This window comes from Rana temporaria, chromosome 4, assembly GCF_905171775.1.
Source record: "Rana temporaria chromosome 4, aRanTem1.1, whole genome shotgun sequence".
NCBI classification, from domain to species: domain Eukaryota; kingdom Metazoa; phylum Chordata; class Amphibia; order Anura; family Ranidae; genus Rana; species Rana temporaria.
In genome coordinates this window covers 21,303,191-21,321,821 of record NC_053492.1, presented here as the reverse complement: position 1 = coordinate 21,321,821, position 18,631 = coordinate 21,303,191, and the positions used below count along the sequence as shown (strand labels likewise).

Sequence of the window (18,631 nt, the reverse complement as noted above, 5' to 3'; positions counted from 1 at the left end):
TTTCTGGTGAATTTTTTGTAAAAATTTTTTTTTTTACATGTAGGAGAGGAGTGCCAGAATAGGCCCAGTATGGAAGTGTTTAAGTTAAGGGGGTTGTAAAGCTTCGTGTTTTTTCACCTTAATGCATCCCATGCATTAAGGTGAGAAAACACCTTGCGCACTCGGTGCCCCCCAGCCCCCCTGTTTTACTTACATGAGCCACGAAACTCTGTGGGTGCGATCTTGCGATGCTTTCCCCCAGCTTAAGGTGGCTCTTCATTGGAGATTGATAGCGCAGCCATTGGCTCCCGCTGCGCTCAATCAAATTGGTGGCGCGGCACACCGCGGGTGGGGCCGAGTGATACACCTGGCGGCACTGTATGACACGGGAGCGCGCCCGCAAGCTAACCCCCTTGGGAGAACGCTTCCCAGGAGTGGGTTGGCTCTTGCGGGGAGGAACCGAGACAGTCGCAGAGGGACCCCAAAAGATGAGGATCGGGCCACTCTGTGCAAAATGCACTACATAGTGGCAGTAAGTATAACATGTTTGTTGTGGTGTTTACAACCCCTTTTAAGTTTAAAAATTATATATACTAGGGCTGTTACTGATTACAATTTTCGTGTTCGATTAATCGATTTTTTTTAAATCAATTAATCAACTAATTTCGATTAATTATAACGCACATACATTTTTTGGATCACCACCATATATAGTCCCCACTGTACTATCCAGACATCTCCCCCCACTGTACTATCCACAGACCTCTCCCCCCACTATACTATCCACAGACCTCTCCCCCCACTGTACTATCCACAGACATCTCCCCCCCACTGTACTATCCACAGACCTCTCCCCCCCACTGTACTATCCACAGACCTCTCCCCCCCACTGTAATATCCACAGACATCTCCCCCCCACTGTAATATCCACAGACATCTCCCCCCCACTGTAATATCCACAGACATCTCCCCCCCACTGTAATATCCACAGACATCTCCCCCCCCCACTGTAATATCCACAGACATCTCCCCCCCACTGTAATATCCACAGACATCTCCCCCCCACTGTAATATCCACAGACATCTCCCCCCCCACTGTAATATCCACAGACATCTCCCCCCCACTGTAATATCCACAGACATCTCCCCCCCCCCACAATATCCACAGACCTCTCCCCCCACTGTAATATGGTCCACAGACATTTCCCCCCACTGTAATATGGTCCACAGAATCTCCCCCCACTGTAATATGGTCCACAGAATCTCCCCCCACTGTAGTATGGTCCACAGACATCTCCCCCCACTGTAGTATGGTCCACAGACATCTCCCCCCACTGTAGTATGGTCCACAGACATCTCCCCCCACTGTAGTATGGTCCACAGACATCTCCCCCCACTGTAGTATGGTCCACAGACATCTCCCCCCACTGTAGTATGGTCCACAGACATCTCCCCCCACTGTAGTATGGTCCACAGACATCTCCCCCCACTGTAGTATGGTCCACAGACATCTCCCCCCACTGTAGTATGGTCCACAGACATCTCCCCCCACTGTAATATGTTCCACAGACATCTCCCCCCACTGTAATATGTTCCACAGACATCTCCCCCCACTGTAATATGTTCCACAGACATCTCCCCCCACTGTAATATGGTGCACAGACATCTCCCCCCACTGTAATATGGTCCACAGACATCTCCCCCACTGTATAGGAAGATTAGTGCTTACTTAGTCTTACCAGAGAAGCCGGCCGAACACGAGCAGTTGAGGCCGGATGATGACGTCAGCGCGCCGCTCTAGGCTCACCTAGGCCGCTATCGGGTGGACCAAGATGGCCGCTGCTGCGGGAGCTAGGCCGAAGCCACGGCCTTTCCTTTGGTCGAGGCAGCAGCGGAGCTCCGCGGATCACGTGGTGTGCCGATCCGCATATGGTGACCCGTTCGGATCACGGATCATTTACGATCCGTTACACCACTAGTACCGATCAAAATAATTTTGATCGATAAAAAAAAATTAACAATCTTTAATTTCCCCAGTCCTAATATATACTAATTAAAAAAAAAACCTGCAAACAAGGATGTACATATTTAGGAGTCAAACCTGTACGAAATCACTTAATACACCACACGATGGGTCTCCCCACACACCCACCAGAGGTGGAAGAATCGTTGTTAATGCCGTTATTTAGACTAAAGGCTGTAAAGATCTTGATTCCCAGTCTATTTCAAATTTTTGGTATCTAAAAACTAAAAAGTTTTATCTTGACATACACCTAAAGCATGTGTGAAAATTGCTCCAGCAGGGAGCTCCACTAAGATACACCATTTTTTTGAGGTATAGCGTGTCCTCTCCATTCCGTCATCTAATAAAGATAACCTACGGTGAAGCCATCTTTTTTGGTTTCGCTGAGGAGTAATGTGATAATTCTCATACTGAAAAATTAACAGATTTTAGGTTCCTCTGGGTAGATGTAAACTAAAGGGATAAAAATGCAGGCATCCTTTAGCACATGCTAACAAATCTACAGTGGGGATTTTTTTTTTATCCCCCTACAGATTTTGTACATTTGCTTACCTACAAAGAAATGACGGGCCTGTAATTTTTATCAAAGGTGTATTTTAAATGATAGAGACAGAACATCAACCAAAAATCCTGAAAGAAACACATAATACAAATGTCCACAGAATCTTTCTTCTATTCAAATCTCACCATCATGGGCAAGACCAACGAGATGTCACAGGACATCGGTGACAAGATTGTAGACCTGCACAAGGCTGGAATGGGCTACAAGACCACCGGCAAGAAGCTTGGATGAGAAGGAGATTATTCACAAATGGAAGAAATATAAAATAACCATCAATCGCCCTCGGTCTGGAGGTCCATGCAAGATTTCACCTCACGGGGTGAGGATTATCCCGAGTAAAGTGAGAGATCAGCCCAGAGCTATACGGGAGGAGCTTGTTAATGATCTCAAGGCAGTTGGGACCAAAGTCACCAAACGAACAACAATACGCCACCATGGATTGAAATCCTGCACCGCCCGCAAGGTCCTCCTCCTCAAGAAGACACATGTACAGGACCGTCTGGTTTGCCAATGAACATCTAAATGATTTAGAGGATTGGGAGAAAGTGCTGTGGTCAGATGAGACCAAAATGTATCTTTTTGGTAATGACTTGACTCGCCGTGTTTGGAGGAAGAGAAATGCTGATTATGACCCTAAGAACACCATCCCTACAGTGAAGCATGGAGATGGAAACATTATGCTTTGGGGCTGTTTGTCTGCCAAAGGTACAGGCTGACTTTGCCGTATTGAGGGAGAAATGGACGGGGCCATGTATTGTAAAATCTTGGATGAGAACCTTCTTCCCTCAGCCAGAACACTGAAGATGGGTCATGGATGGGTCTTCCAGCATGACATTGACCCAAAACATACCAAAAAGACATCAAAGGAGTGGCTCAAGAAGAAACACATTCTCACATTCTAGCCAGTCTCCAGACTTTAAAGCGGAGTTCCACCCAAAAGGGGAACTTCCACTTTAAGCACTCCTCACCCTCTTACATAACACATTTGGCATGTAATTTTTTTTGGTGGGGGGGGTGGCTTCAGTAGGAGTGGGACTTCCCGGCCCACTTCCTCCTTCTGCCCAGGGACCGCCTCTGCGACTTCTTTTCTCGCCTTAGGCGGGCCCTCCCTCTGGGCAATCTCCTGGGACACGTGACAGGTCCCAGGAGATCGCCTGTCTACTCAGGGAGCGCAGCGCCACTCGTGCTCGTCCATGAAGCCGAAAAGCTGTCACGGCCGGGTGCCCACAGGGTAAATAGAGGAGCGACGCTCCGGGAGGCCGCATTGCTGGACCGTGGAACTCCCCTTTAATCCTATAGAAAATGTATGGAGGGAGCTGAAACTTCTAGTTGCCAAGAAACTATAGACTTAATGTACGCGGAACGTTTTAAAACCTCTCCTGAACGATTTAACTTATCAGATGGTAACGGACGTTTAGGCTGCATTCACACCTGAGCGTTTTCAGCTTATAAAACACTGGTAAAACGCCTGAAAAACACCCAACAAGCAAAATCCGATTCATTTCAATGGCACCTGTTCACATCTGAGCGTTTTGTCACCTGAAGCGAAACGCCTTAAAAAACGCTTCAAGCTCAAGAAAGAACATGAGCTTCTTTGGGGCAGATTACAGTAATTTTTCAGCTTTTTGCATTGGTGACCTGTACAAAAACGCAGAAAATTTGCGGTAAAAACGCTGTACAAATTGTGGCAAAAATGCGCAACTATGAGACGCTCAAGTGTGAATGCAGCCTAAAAAAAACTCTGTTTTGCCGCATTTAGAAGCACTTTTTTTTTTTTTTTGCAAATGGTCAAAAATGTATCTCCATTCAAAACACCTGTAAACGAAATGCGGAGTTACCGTGTTAAAAAAAATGGCCCCACTGGGGCCATGTATCACTTCCTGTTCTTCCGTCTGTAACTTTACACAGTAATGCAAGGCTTTCTCCCTGACTGTCCTGTAGTCCAAGGGAGGGGGCAAGCACGACACTCCACACCAGGGAGAAAGCCTTGCATGACGGTGTGGAGTTACAGACAGAAGAACAGGAAGTGAGGATTTCTCAGAAGAAATAAGGACATTTTTAAAGCAAAATGGAAGGATGAGGTAAGTGAAGGAGGACTGCACTAAGGTAAAGGAAGCTATTTAGGGAAAAAAAATTGTACCTTTTACAACCCCTTTAAGTGTACTAAAACATTTTTTTTTTTTTTATGTTTCAGGTGCAACTCTAAGTATGAGACCAGCTCCCATCCCTATAGATGACACAGAGTGGAGGCAAACCCCACCCCCTGTCACCGCTACCTCCGGTACATTCAGGTTACGACGGGGCAGTCGGTTCACCTGGAGGAAAGAATGCCTGGCTGTCATGGAAAGGTATGGGCATGGTTCAGTAAAACTTCTATTCCTGCTGTGAATCGTGGTGTATAAGCCATGAGTTAAATTGCCAGCCACAGGAGGATTGTACATTAGGCCTAACTGAAGGCCAGCCTCTCGGGGGCCATAACTCCTCTCTTTACTTTTTTTCTGAACTTCTAGTTGTCATTAAAGCGGGGGTTCACCCTGTTAAAAAAAAAAAAAAAGTTTTTTTTTATTAGACCATTATGCCGGTCTTACATTTTTTATCCCCGTACTCACCGTGCTATCGATGATTGAAGAATCCGGGGAATGGGCGTTCCTATGGAGAGAGAAGGTGATTGACGGCCGGCCCTGGCACGTCACGCTTCTCCGGAAATAGCCGAAATAGGCTTGGCTATTCACGGCGCCTGCGCATAGCCTGTGCGCAGGCGTCGTGAATAGCCGAGACCTACTCCGGCTGTCTTCGGGGAGCGTGACGTGCCAGAGCCGGCCGTCAATCATCCTCCCTCTCCATAGGCACGCCCATTCCCCGCGGGAGTCGGATTCTTCAATCAACGATACCACAGTGAGTACGGGGATTACAAATTTAAGACCGGCATACCGTAGCTCGCGCTACGATGCCGAATTTAATGGTCTAATGATGGAAAGGAGGGTGAACTACCGCTTTAAGGAGAATGGACAGTTTTTCTTTTTTCTTAACCCCTTCACACCGACCATATGCAAATATGCGGCCCCACTGCACTAGGCTTTGTTCTGTGGGGCCGCATATTTGCGTATATATCTCCCTGGAAGAGCAGAGACCAGAGTCTCACCGAGAGCCCCGGGCCGCTTCTCACAATTAAGACCTAGAAAGCCCAATTCCAGGTCACCCGATAGCTGTGATAGCCTCTGATTGGCTTTCACAGTGATCCGTCATTGTAAGGGCTGCCCCCCGTTTTTTCTCTCTCTGTGAATGGACAAGACATATACGTTGTATCTTTCTCTGTCCTTGCAGAGATAGGCCCCTTTCAAACGGGCGCTCCAATCAGGTCTGCCTGTCAGTTATTCAGGCGGACCTGATCGGACGATTCATGCACCTCTGTGGAGCGGCGGATGTCAGCGGTGACATCTGAAGAATCGGATAGGATCAGATGAAAACGGACGGGCAGTCTGTTTTCATCCGATCTCCATAGAGGCTTTGACAGGTGTGTCTTCGCACAGGGATCAGTGGATCGATCCCTGCTGTGAGCAAAGCGGAGTCAATACACGCATAAGCCTGTGTGAAAGGGCCCATAGACAATTGATGTTTTTTTTTTTCCTAAATTTTTCAGTTTGTTTGCGTCCCCCCTAAAAAAATGTAAGAACCAGCCGCCACTGCTTAACCACTTAAGACCCAGACCTTTATGCAGGTAAAGGACCTGGCCAGTTTTTGCGATTCGGCACTGCGTCGCTTTAACTGACAATTGCGCGGTCGTGCGACGTGGAACCCAAACAAAATTGGCGTCCTTTTTTCCCCACAAATAGAGCTTTCTTTTGGTGGTATTTGATCACCTCTGTAGTTTTTATTTTTTGCGCTATAAACAAAAATAGAGCGACAATTTTGAAAAAAAATGCAATATTTTTTACTTTTTGCTATAATAAATATCCCCCAAAAATATATAAAAAAAATGTTTTTCCTCAGTTTAGGCTGATACGTATTCTTTTACCTATTTTTGGTAAAAAAAATCGCAATAAGCGATTGGTTTGCGCAAAAGTTATAGTGTTTACAAAATAGGGGATAGTTTTATTGCATTTTTATTATTTTTTTTTTTTTTTTTACTATTAATGGCGGCGATCAGCGTTTTTTTTTTGTGACTGCGACATTATGGCGGACACTTCGGACAATTTTGACACATTTTTGGGACCATTGTCATTTTCACAGCAAAAAATGCATTAAAAGATCCCGTTCACGTGCCCGGCGGGCGCGATCGCCGTCGGGCACCCGTGATTGCTCGTTACAGAGCGGGGACTGGGTGCTGTGTGTGTAAACACACAGCTCCCGGTCCTGTCGGGGGGAAATGCTGATCTTCTTGTATGAACAGAAGATCGGTCATTTCCCCTAGTAAGGCCACCCCCCCTACAGTTAGAACACACCCAGGGAACATACTTAACGCCTTCCCTGCCCCCTAGTGTTAACCCCTTCACTGCCAGTGGTATTTTTATAGTAATCCAATGCATTTTTATAGCACTGATCGCTATAAAAATGCCAATGGTCCCAAAAATGTGTCCGAAGTGTCCGCCATAATGTCGCAGTATCGAAAAAAAAAAACGCTGATCGCCGCCATTACTAGTAAAAAAAAAATATTAATAAAAATGCCATAAAACTATCCCCTATTTTGTAAACGCTATAACATTTGCGCAAACCAATCAATAAACGCTTATTGTGATTTTTTTTTTTACGAAAAATATGTAGAAGAATACGTATCGGCCTAAACTGAGGAAATTTTTTTTTTTTTATATATATTTTTGGAAGATATTTATTATAGCAAAAAGTAAAAAATATTTATTTTTTTTCAAAATTGTCGCTCTATTTTTGTTTATAGCGCAAAAACTAAAAACCGCAGAGGTGATCAAATACGACCAGAAGAAAGCTCTATTTGTGGGAAAAAAAGGACGCCAATTTTGTTTGGGAGCCACGTCGCACGACCGCGCAATTGTCAGTTAAAGCGACGCAGTGCCGAATCGCAAAAAGTGCTCTGGTCTTTGGGCAGCAATATGGTCCGGGGGTTAAGTGGTTAAAAGGCACAGCGCAAATACCGTGTGCAATAAAAAGAAATTGCAATACCCACCAATTCTTTTGGGCCTCTGCTTTAAAAATATATACATGTAAAGAAGTAGTGCCAGAAAAGGCCCGGAAGTGGTTATCCAGGATAAATGGATATAACAAGGACCCATTTCTTGGTATTTGGAACCATGAGTTATCACAGCACAGTGAGTAAGATTGGGCGCACACAGGAGTTTCTTTTTGTGATGGACTGTACTATCGCACCTGTGTTTTGTGATAGACGGTACACCTGTGTTTGCCTGTAATTACTAGATATTGCTACACATGCATGTGCATTGTGGTATCATGCTACACACCATTGATCCCGGTTTGTAGACTTCACCAGCAATAAATGTCTGGGGCATCGGGGGGGGGGGCAATGATCATACTTGCTCCCAGCCTGACTCGGAGACGGGCATTAATCACTTTGCCATATTTACTCATTAGGTATGCATGCCTTGCTGTCTGCATAGATGTGCTGTACATTGTGCCTTATCGGGCCTCACTCATCACACGCCTACTGAAAAACAGCCGGATTTCTATAGCTGAAGGCTTTTATTTAGGAAGTTCATTAGCAAGGATGTTAATCACATTCCCTCCCATATCTACAAATCTGTATGTCAACAAAACTCATAATTTATAAAGCACATTTACAAAATCTGAATTTCACACCAACATTTTAGCGCAAAAGTTATAGCGTTTACAAAATAGGGGGTATTTGTATGGCATTTTTATTAATATTTTTTTTTTACTAGTAATGGCGGCGATCAGCGATTTTTTTTCCGGTACTGCGACATTATGGCGGACACTTCGGACACCTTTGACACATTTTTGGGACCATTGGCATTTTTATAGCGATCAGTGCTATAAAAATGCATTGGATTACTATAAAAATGCCACTGGCAGTGAAGGGGTTAACACTAGGGGGCGGGGAAGGGGTTAAGTATGTTCCCTGGGTGTGTTCTAACTCTAGGGGGGGGGGGACTCACTAGGGGAAATGACTGATCTTCCGTTCATACATTGTATGAACAGAAGATCAGCATTTCCCCTCCTGACAGGACCGGGAGCTGTGTGTTTACACACACAGCTCCCGGTCTCCGCTCTGTAAGGAGCGATCGCGTGTGCCCGGGAGTCAGGGGCGAGCAGGGGGGCGTGCACGCGCCCCTAGTGGCCTGTGCGAGAGCCGACGTATAGCTACGGGCTCTCGCGCAGGGGAGCCGACCTGCCGCCGTAAAATGACGGTGGCTGGTCGGCAAGTAGTTAATTCTGTTTATTTTTTGCCTTCCCTGGTTCCTCCCTCCCTTCTCATCAACACGCTAATGACATTATTACCCCCTTCCTGCCCAGGCCAGTTTTCAGCTTTCAGAGCTGTCACACTTTGAATGACAACACTGTACTCCTATGACATTTGTATCTTTTTTTTTTTTTTTTTATATATTTCCTCATAAATACAGCTTTCTTTTGGTGGTATTTAATCGCCACTGTTTTTTTTTATTTTTTTTTGCTACATAAACAGAAAAAGACCAAAACTTTTGAACCCCCCCCCCCCCCCCCCCCCCCCCCCTAAATCAAAAATCTCTTTCATAGATTGTTTTGCAAACAGGTAATTATTCTACTTCACTAATGTGCGCGGATGAGGCTGCTTTGATGGGCATTTATGGGCACTGATAGGCTGCACTGTTGGACGCTGATGAGGCGGCACTGGTGGGCACCGAGAAGGTGTCACTGATAGATGGCACTGGTAGGCGGAACTCATAGGTGATACTAATGAAGAGGCACTAATGAGCAGTGATTGGCAGCACTGTTGGGACTGCACTGATAATCAGTGTCATCTCTCGCCTTGACTATTGCAACTTCCTTCTCATAGGCCTGCCCCTCCATAGGCTATCCGCCGCATAGGCCATCTCCTCTTCAGTCTATCATGAATGCTGCTGCCAGACTTATCCACTTAGCGACATCCCCATATATTCGGCAAAGCGGCATCCCCATATATTCGGCCAAGCGACATCCCCATATATTCGGCAAAGCGACGTCCCCATATATTCGGCCAAGCGACATCCCCATATATTCGGCCAAGCGACATCCCCATATATTCGGCCAAGCGACCTCCCCATATATTCGGCCAAGCGACATCCCCATATATTCGGCCAAGCGACCTCCCCATATATTCGGCAAAGCGACGTCCCCATATATTCGGCCAAGCGACATCCCCATATATTCGGCCAAGCGACATCCCCATATATTCGGCCAAGCGACCTCCCCATATATTCGGCCAAGCGACATCCCCATATATTCGGCCAAGCGACCTCCCCATATATTCGGCAAAGCGACATCCCCATATATTCGGCAAAGCGGCATCCCCATATATTCGGCCAAGCGACATCCCCATATATTCGGCCAAGCGACATCCCCATATATTCGGCCAAGCGACCTTCCCATATATTCGGCCAAGCGACATCCCCATATATTCGGCCAAGCGACCTCCCCATATATTCGGCCAAGCGACATCCCCATATATTCGGCCAAGCGACCTCCCCATATATTCGGCCAAGCGACATCCCCATATATTCGGCCAAGCGACATCCCCATATATTCGGCCAAGCGACATCCCCATATATTCGGCAAAGCGACATCCCCATATATTCGGCAAAGCGACATCCCCATATATTCGGCAAAGCGACATCCCCATATATTCGGCAAAGCGACGTCCCCATATATTCGGCAAAGCGTCGTCCCCATATATTCGGCAAAGCGTCGTCCCCATATATTCGGCAAAGCGACATCCCCATATATTCGGCAAAGCGACGTCCCCATATATTCGGCAAAGCGACATCCCCATATATTCGGCAAAGCGACGTCCCCATATATTCGGCAAAGCGTCATCCCCATATATTCGGAAAAGCGTCATCCCCATATATTCGGCAAAGCGACATCCCCATATATTTGACTTTTTAAGGATGTACAAATATGGGAAAATAGCTGTTTGCTACACCTCTAAGGTCATTTAACTGGTTTTCCCATGTTACTAATATCTCTAGTCTTGGAATGTAAACTGCACCAGGATGAGCACTTTCTACTGAAGACTTATGCTATCAATAATTTTCTGATTGGTTTATCCCCTCCTGCCGTCTCCTATTGATTGTTGCCATTCCAGAAGCCTCAGATGCTGTTTTTCAGCTTTGCATGTACTGTGGACGGGGGCCAAGTGTCTGCTATAATAATATTATACCTTGATCTTAAAGTTGCTGGATCCAATTTAGCTGTGCATACATTGCGGCATAGCTGATATGGAGATAACTCATTCCTGACAGACCTCGAATGCACCCAGGGAGGATAGAGCAGCCTCGTATGTCCAGGGTGCTTTCCCTTTTTTCCTCCATATACAATTGGGTTTTTCATAATGGGGTTCTTTAAATGGGATCTGATGTGAAGAGGTTGTATAGAAGAAGGGGCAAAAACCAAAGGGCCAGTTTAATGTCCTTCAGACTTTAGGGGGGCTGGACTGTGGACAGGGAAAATGTCCTGCCACTCTGTGGGAGGAATTGTGCACCATTGTTATCAGTGGAAGAATAGTGCCCAATCGTCAATGGAAGGAATTCTGCCCTATCGTTGGTGTCAGTGGGAAGAATATCAGCCCATCGGTGGTGTCAATGCAAGGAAATGTGCCCCTTCATTGGTTTTAGTGGGAGGATTCGTGCCCTTTTGATGGTGTCAATGGGAGTAATAGTAGCCCATCGTTGGTGTCATTGGAAGTAATTGTGCCCAATTGTTGGTGTCAATGGAGGGAATTCTGCCCTATCGTTGGTGTCAGTGGGAAGAATAGCGGCCCATTTTTGGTGTCAATGCAAGGAAATGTGCCCCATCATTGGTTTTAGTGGGAGGATTTGTGCCCTTTTGATGGTGTCAATGGGAGTAATGGTAGCCCATCGTTGGTGTCGATGGAAGTAATTGTGCCCAGTTGTTGGTGTCAATGGAAGGAATTCTGCCCTATCGTTGGTGGTGGGTTGAATAGTGCCCAAAGGGCCTCATCTGGGCCCCAGACCGCAGTTTGGAGACAGCTGGTCTATAGAAAAAGATCATACTTTAGATATTGTTGTCCTCAGACCTTGTGTTAATGGGCTTTGAGCGTTTGTTGATTGGCATATGCAGCATGCTTTTCCACTTGCATTTGACATCCGTTTGAGAAACTCCTGAGATCGTTCAGAGTTTTACAGGTACATCGGACCTGCTCTTGACCTCCTTCTGACCTACCTATGACCTCCTACATCAGCCCCTTTCAAGCTAATTTTTCTTACGCATTGGTTTCTATGGAGCGAGAAGCAGTTCTTTCAATATAGGACCTTATTCGTTCATTTATTTTTTAAACTTCTGACTTCCAGTGAGGAAACCTCCTCACCATTGTTTCTGCCCCTTTTCTTATTCACCTTGGAGTTTTGGGTATTCTCAGTCCTACTTTTGTATTCAGCTTGCACTGTATTCATCATTGGTTGCTTGGACCAACGGCTTCTAGCAACAGGTGACGTGCTTGCCCCAGCATTCACAGGGGGACAGGACCTACTACGCCATGTCGTAAGCCTTACAGCGGTAAGGGAGATTCTGATGTAAGGTGGGACTGTGATGAGGACCCTGATACAAGAAGAGCTCTGATGGAGTAGGAAACACATGGGGGCCCTAATGTATAGGGGAGCGCTGATGGGGGACCCTTTAGATCAAGGGGGGCCCTGATATAAGAGTGACTCTTTTATAGGTACTGTGATCTAAGAGGGATCTTAATAAGGACCCTGATATAAGGGAGACTCTTATGGGGACCCTGATATAAGGGAGACTCTTATGGGGACCCTGATATAAGGGAGGCTCCAGTGAGGGGGCCTGATATAAGGGAGGCTCTAGTAGGGGGGTGGGGCCTGATAAAAGGGAGGCTCCAGTGGGGGGGGGGGGCTTATAAAAGGGAGGCTCCAGTGGGGGGGCCTGATATAAGGGAGACTCTTATGGGGACCCTGATATAAGGGAGGCTCCAGTGGAGGGGCCCTGATATAAGGGAGACTCTGATGGGGGACCCTGATATAAGGGAGGCTCCAGTGAGGGGGCCTGATATAAGGGAGGCTCTAGTGGGGGGGGGGGCTGATAAAAGGGAGGCTCTAGTGGGGGGGGGGCTGATAAAAGGGAGGCTCTAGTGGGGGGGGGGGGCTGATAAAAGGGAGGCTCTAGTGGGGGGGGCTGATAAAAGGGAGGCTCTAGTGGGGGGGGCTGATAAAAGGGAGGCTCTAGTGGGGGGGGCTGATAAAAGGGAGGCTCTAGTGGGGGGGGCTTATAAAAGGGAGGCTCTAGTGGGGGGGGGCTTATAAAAGGGAGGCTCTAGTGGGGGGGGGGCTTATAAAAGGGAGGCTCTAGTGGGGGGGGCGCTTATAAAAGGGAGGCCCCAGTGGGGGGGGCTTATTAAAGGGAGGCTCCAGTGGGGGGGGCCTGATTTAAGGGAGGCTCCAGTGGTGGGACCCTGATATGAGGGAGGCTCCAGTGGTGGGACCCTGATATGAGGGAGGCTCCAGTGGTGGCACCCTAATATGAGGGAGGCCCTGATATGAGGGAGGCTCCAGTGGTGGGGCCCTGATATGAGGGAGGCTCCAGTGGTGGGGCCCTGATATGAGGGAGGCTCCAGTGGTGGGGCCCTGATATGAGGGAGGCTCCAGTGGTGGGGCCCTGATATGAGGGAGGCTCCAGTGGTGGGGCCCTGATATGAGGGAGGCTCCAGTGGTGGGGCCCTGATATGAGGGAGGCTCCAGTGGTGGGGCCCTGATATGAGGGAGGCTCCAGTGGTGGGGCCCTGATATGAGGGAGGCTCCAGTGGTGGGGCCCTGATATGAGGGAGGCTCCAGTGGTGGGGCCCTGATATGAGGCAGGCTCCAGTGGAGGGGCCCTGATATGAGGGAGGCTCCAGTGGTGGGGCCCTGATATGCATAGGCATAGTCCATATTGACGTGCCTTCGTTGTACTGGGGACATTGGGTGCCAGTGGTGGAGGTCTTTTTAGAATTTTATTGATAAACATAAACACAAGAAGCAATAGCTGTTCTACCCATGTAGATAAGATAATGCTAACTATGAACACTTGAATTTTTCAGCTATTTTAATGAAAACCAGTATCCCGATGAGGCCAAGCGAGAGGAAATTGCCAATGCGTGCAATGCGGTTATACAGAAACCAGGTGAGTGTGACATGTCTGCCTCTTTTGTTCTCTACAGTCCATACATATCTCTTTCTATAGCGTTCAGAAGTTTTGAAATCCATTAGAAATTGCTTAAAAAAAAGCAATTTTTCCTGTTGCCATTCGATTGATTTAGAAATATAGCCAAGACATAACTTCTCTTGCAAATGGCCATTACTGATTTATAATTGAGTATTCACATATGACTGTAATTACCCATTTCAATAATCATTCTTAAATAATCGGTCGTCCCTGAAACATTGGTATTATCACGTGCACGTCTCGTTATTTTCTTTAACCAAAAAAAAAAGTATATTATTTTTTTGTGGGTTGCAAGACATTTTTATTCCAGAAGTAAATTTTTTGGCCAAAATGAAATAATGTGTTTGGTAAGCAATTTTTTTTGGAAATGAGTTATGCCTTGCGTAGGCTTGACAGAAGACCGATGATTACAAAGGTGGTCCACTGTTGTCTTCAGAGAAGATTTATTCAGCGTAGAAAAAGATGGAAGGCTCAAGTCTTCAACTTGAGAACAAGGGGGTAGATTCAGGTACCGCTGCGCACTCCCTACGGAGGTGCAGCGTCCCGTTTTTGCGCTACGCTTCATTCACGAAGCAGTAGCCACGTAATTTGCGTGGGCGCTCTTCAAAAATGCCCGGCGTAAGGGCGCGTAATTTAAATGATCCCGTAGGGGGCGTGGATCATTTAAATTAGGCGCGTTCCCGCGCCGAGCGTAGTGCGCATGCTCCGTCGGGAAACTATCCCGACGTGCATTGCGGCAAATGACGTCGCAAGGACGTCATTTGCTTCAAAGTGAACGTGAATGGCGTCCAGCGCCATTCACGATTCACTTACGCAAACGACGTAAAATTTAAACTTTGCGATGCAGGAACGACGGGTATACGTAACATTGGCTGCCCCTGCTATTAGCAGGAGCAGCCTTACGCGAAACCCGACGTACGCAAACGACGTAAACTGCGTACGCAGGGCTCGCGTAGGGTTGTGAATCGGCGTTAGTATGCAATTTGCATACTATACGCTGACCACAACGGGAACGCCCCCTAGCGGCCAATGTAAGAATGCAGCCTACGATATGACTGGCATAAGAGCCTTATGCTAGTCATATCTTAGGCTGCCGACGGCGTAACGAGGTTCCTGAATCAGGAGCATTCGTAACGCCGGCGCAAGTAAGCAATTGCGCTGCGTAACTATGGTTACGCAGACGCAATTGCTTCTTGAATTTAGGCCAAGTACATCAGAATCTGCAGTTTAAGAAACAGACCTTCACCAACTGACACTTCTTTCCAGATCCGATTGGTTAATGCCTTTATGGCACATTATCCGTTTCCAGATCGGTGACCCTCAAGCTCACCTTGGGGAACCGTACCCAGATCCTTCATCACAGGGTTGGCTTGCAATGTGGCACTGGATCCTGCATTTTGACACTCACTTTGGCCATGGTACATCTAGTGCAGTTGTCTTCATGGCACTATGCAGGTCCAGGGCCGTTGTCTATTCCAATGGCTCCTAGACCCTGAAGACCACTCAGAGAGGGTATGCCCACCATGACAAGCCTGCCCTGATAAATCCATACACACTTTGAATAGAGTTTCCATTTGGTAGTGAAACATGAGAAGCTAAAACCATTGTTTGCTGAATCCAATCTGGAATGGAGCCAGTAGGGATTTCCACAATGACCCATGGAGATGCTTTCTGCCCCACCACCAGGTTCACACTCCACAAACCATGCAAAAATGATGTTTTGTTTGTCATAGTTTCATATTATTCACCAAGGACCTTGAAACGTTATGTTAAATCACACCGATCTACATAATTTATGTCGGAACCATAATTCATTCCCCTATTAAAGCTCTTGGTAGGAAGCCAACCAGCTTAAATTCAGCCCGTTGCCAAGATGCTTCTGGCAGGGACCTGTGCGAGGTGCAACTAGATGTTTCTGTGGCATCCTCACTGTGATTACTTTTTCAAGGTTAACAGACAATACTTTGCATTTAAAAGCATACATGTGTTTGAAAAATCTTTTGTAACTGTTCGAATACCATCCTGATTTTTTATATTTTTTTTTTAAGTTCAAATAGCAGCTTGAGATGTTTTTTGATCTAAAGCAGAACTCCAACTTTGTAACTAAAAGTAAGACTCCTTTCTCATAGCGGCATGAAACCAACAATCAAAAGATTACTTTATTGCAGCTTACCAATCATTGTATGTGGTGCCTGCATTTGTTTTTTTATTTTTTAGGGCCCCCCCTCCGTTTTCACCTGGTGATCTGGCCAGTAACACACCTCTGGAATTAGAGTGCCCCCACTCTGCAGAAAGAGCACAGGGGACACCTTTGGACAGCAGTATTGCAAGTCTGGAGGGAGGGGAGTGTTGGATCCACTAGCACAGGAGTCTCAAAAATTTCTAAACAAAGGGCTAGTTTACGGTCCTTCAGACTTTAGTGGGGGGGGGGGCAGACTAGGGCCATTGGGAGTAGAAAATGCCCAGGTGTCCGGTGGGAGTAAATAATACCATGTCTTTGGTGACAGTGGGAGGAAAAGTGCCCCATTGGTGTCAGCAACCAGAATTATGCCCCATTGAAGTTGGATAGAATAGTGCCCCAAGGGCCGCATTAAGGCAAGCAAAGGGCCGCATCTAGCTCCAGGGCCGCCATTTGGAGACCCTTGCACTAGAAGATAAAAATACACTAATCAAATTGAAGCACAACTCCTTCCCACTTTTATTAAAGTGGTAGTAAACTCGCAGCAGCTTTTTTTTTTTTTTACGTACCTGAAAGGCAAAAGGCATAATGAGCTAGTATGCACCGCATACTAGCTCATTATGAAATACTTAACTTGGGACGAGGCGTGGGGAACTTACCTGGTCCACGACGAGGGAGATGTCATCTTGCTTCGGCGTGTCTTCCGGGTATCGTCACTCCAGCGCTGTGAGTGGCGATGTCGTCACTCCCGCGCATGCGCGCGGGAGACTTCTTTCCGGCAAGGTCCGGTGGCTGCCGGGCCTTTAGCCGAGGATCCCCGCTGCAGTCAGTGGCTCATTGCGAGGGGAATATCTCCTAAACCGTACAGGTTTAGGAGATATTTTTTTTACCTGCAGGTAAGCCTTATTATAGGCTTACCTGTAGGTAAAAGTGGTAGTACAGAGTTTACTACCACTTTAAGCAGTTACAGTACCGGTGTTGTTCCTTTTGGGATAAAGGCATGATTACCGCGCTTTAAATACCTCCTGAAGTCTGCCCTTGGAGTTTAATTTTCCTCCAGCCTGTCCATATTTATAAACTGGTTATTACTTCCTCATTCTGCAGAATGCCCTACTTGCAGTCATGCGATAGTAAGTGTTGTAATGCCAATATCGTCCAAACAGCCTTCTGTGGTCCTTGATACTGGGAAGGATGCTGTGCTGAATTAAATGCATTCCAATTATCATACAATCCCGCCCAGTCATGCCTTCCTCGTGAGCCATGCTGTACCATACTTAAGGAGTGCAAGTAATGTCTACCTCCTTAGCCCCACCCACATTAACATCCAAAATCGCTTTGAAGGTACACAAGTCCCAAACCATTATGGTGGTGGAGTCGTCTTCCTTTATTCAGGATCTCTCCAGATTGCTTCTCAGCCCTATAAAAACTTCCTGTGTGTCTGCAGAACATGGCTGTGTCCAAGTCCTCTTTCCCCTCCCTCTACATCCTGTAGCATCACTTCCTGTCCTGAGCTCATGAACCAGCCCAACAAGTTCATTAACAGATAAATATGGGAAGCCAAGCTTCTAAAAACAATACATGATCTTAAAAATGTTATGCCATGTTTATGCTGTAAATATCACTAAAATGGCCATACCAACACACACACGGGCAGCAAGCAGCAGCTTCCTCCAGTGCTTTAGGCATGCAAACAGCGCTGGAGAGAATCTATGACCTCACAGGTAATTTATACAGCGATAGACTTTCAGTAACATCTAAGACACAGCGGTGTTTGTTCCTCTCTTCCCTCCACTAAGCTCCCTTTTCTCCTTTCAGGCAAGAAACTATCGGATCTGGAGCGAGTTACCTCCTTGAAAGTGTACAATTGGTTTGCCAACAGGCGGAAGGAAATCAAAAGAAGAGCTAATATTGGTAATGTACCCAGAGCACAGCCATACTGACCATCAGTTGAAAGGCCATTTACACACCTGTTCATTTTATTCTTCCCTCTTGAAGACAGCTTTGTAAAATGTCACTATTGCCCACATAGTGCATGCAGCCACTTTGCCTGAAGCTTCAAACTCCATGTAATTCAGATATATACACCGATCAGCCATAATAAAATTATGACCGCTGACAGGTAAAGTGAATAGCATTGATTATCTCGTTACAATAGCACCTGGAAGTGGGTGGGATATATTAGACAGCAAGCAGACGTTTCTTTTTACTTGAAGTTGATGTGTTGAAAGCAGGAAAACTGGGCAAGCGTAAGGATTTGAGCGACTTTGACAAGAGCCAAATTGTAATGGCTGGACGACTACAGCAACTTCAAAACTGCAGCTCTTTTGTGATGTTCCTGGTCTGCAGTGGTCAGGACCAATCAAAAGTGCAAGGCCAATCCTAGGGTCACAGGCGCCTGGGTGAAGAAATATTTCTGGTGCCCCCACATGGGTGTCGTCATTTTACTAACTGCTCCCCTTTACAAGTGTTTCTTTATCGTACATCACGGGACACAGAGCAGCATATTCATTACTATGTGGGTTATATGGAGTAC

At 46.6% G+C, this 18,631-nt stretch overlaps 1 protein-coding gene across 7 annotated transcripts in view; it reads left to right on the top strand.

Annotated features, from left to right (window-relative positions):
* HMBOX1 (homeobox containing 1) overlaps positions 1-18,631 on the top strand; it is a 199,490-nt gene that overhangs the window by 164,520 nt on the left and 16,339 nt on the right. For all 7 annotated transcript variants that reach the window (XM_040348107.1, XM_040348103.1, XM_040348106.1 and 4 more), the window contains 3 exons: positions 4,759-4,912; positions 13,795-13,877; positions 17,914-18,009. In XM_040348107.1, coding sequence (XP_040204041.1) covers positions 4,759-4,912; positions 13,795-13,877; positions 17,914-18,009 — 333 coding nt within the window. The remainder of the gene's footprint in view (positions 1-4,758; positions 4,913-13,794; positions 13,878-17,913; positions 18,010-18,631) is intronic.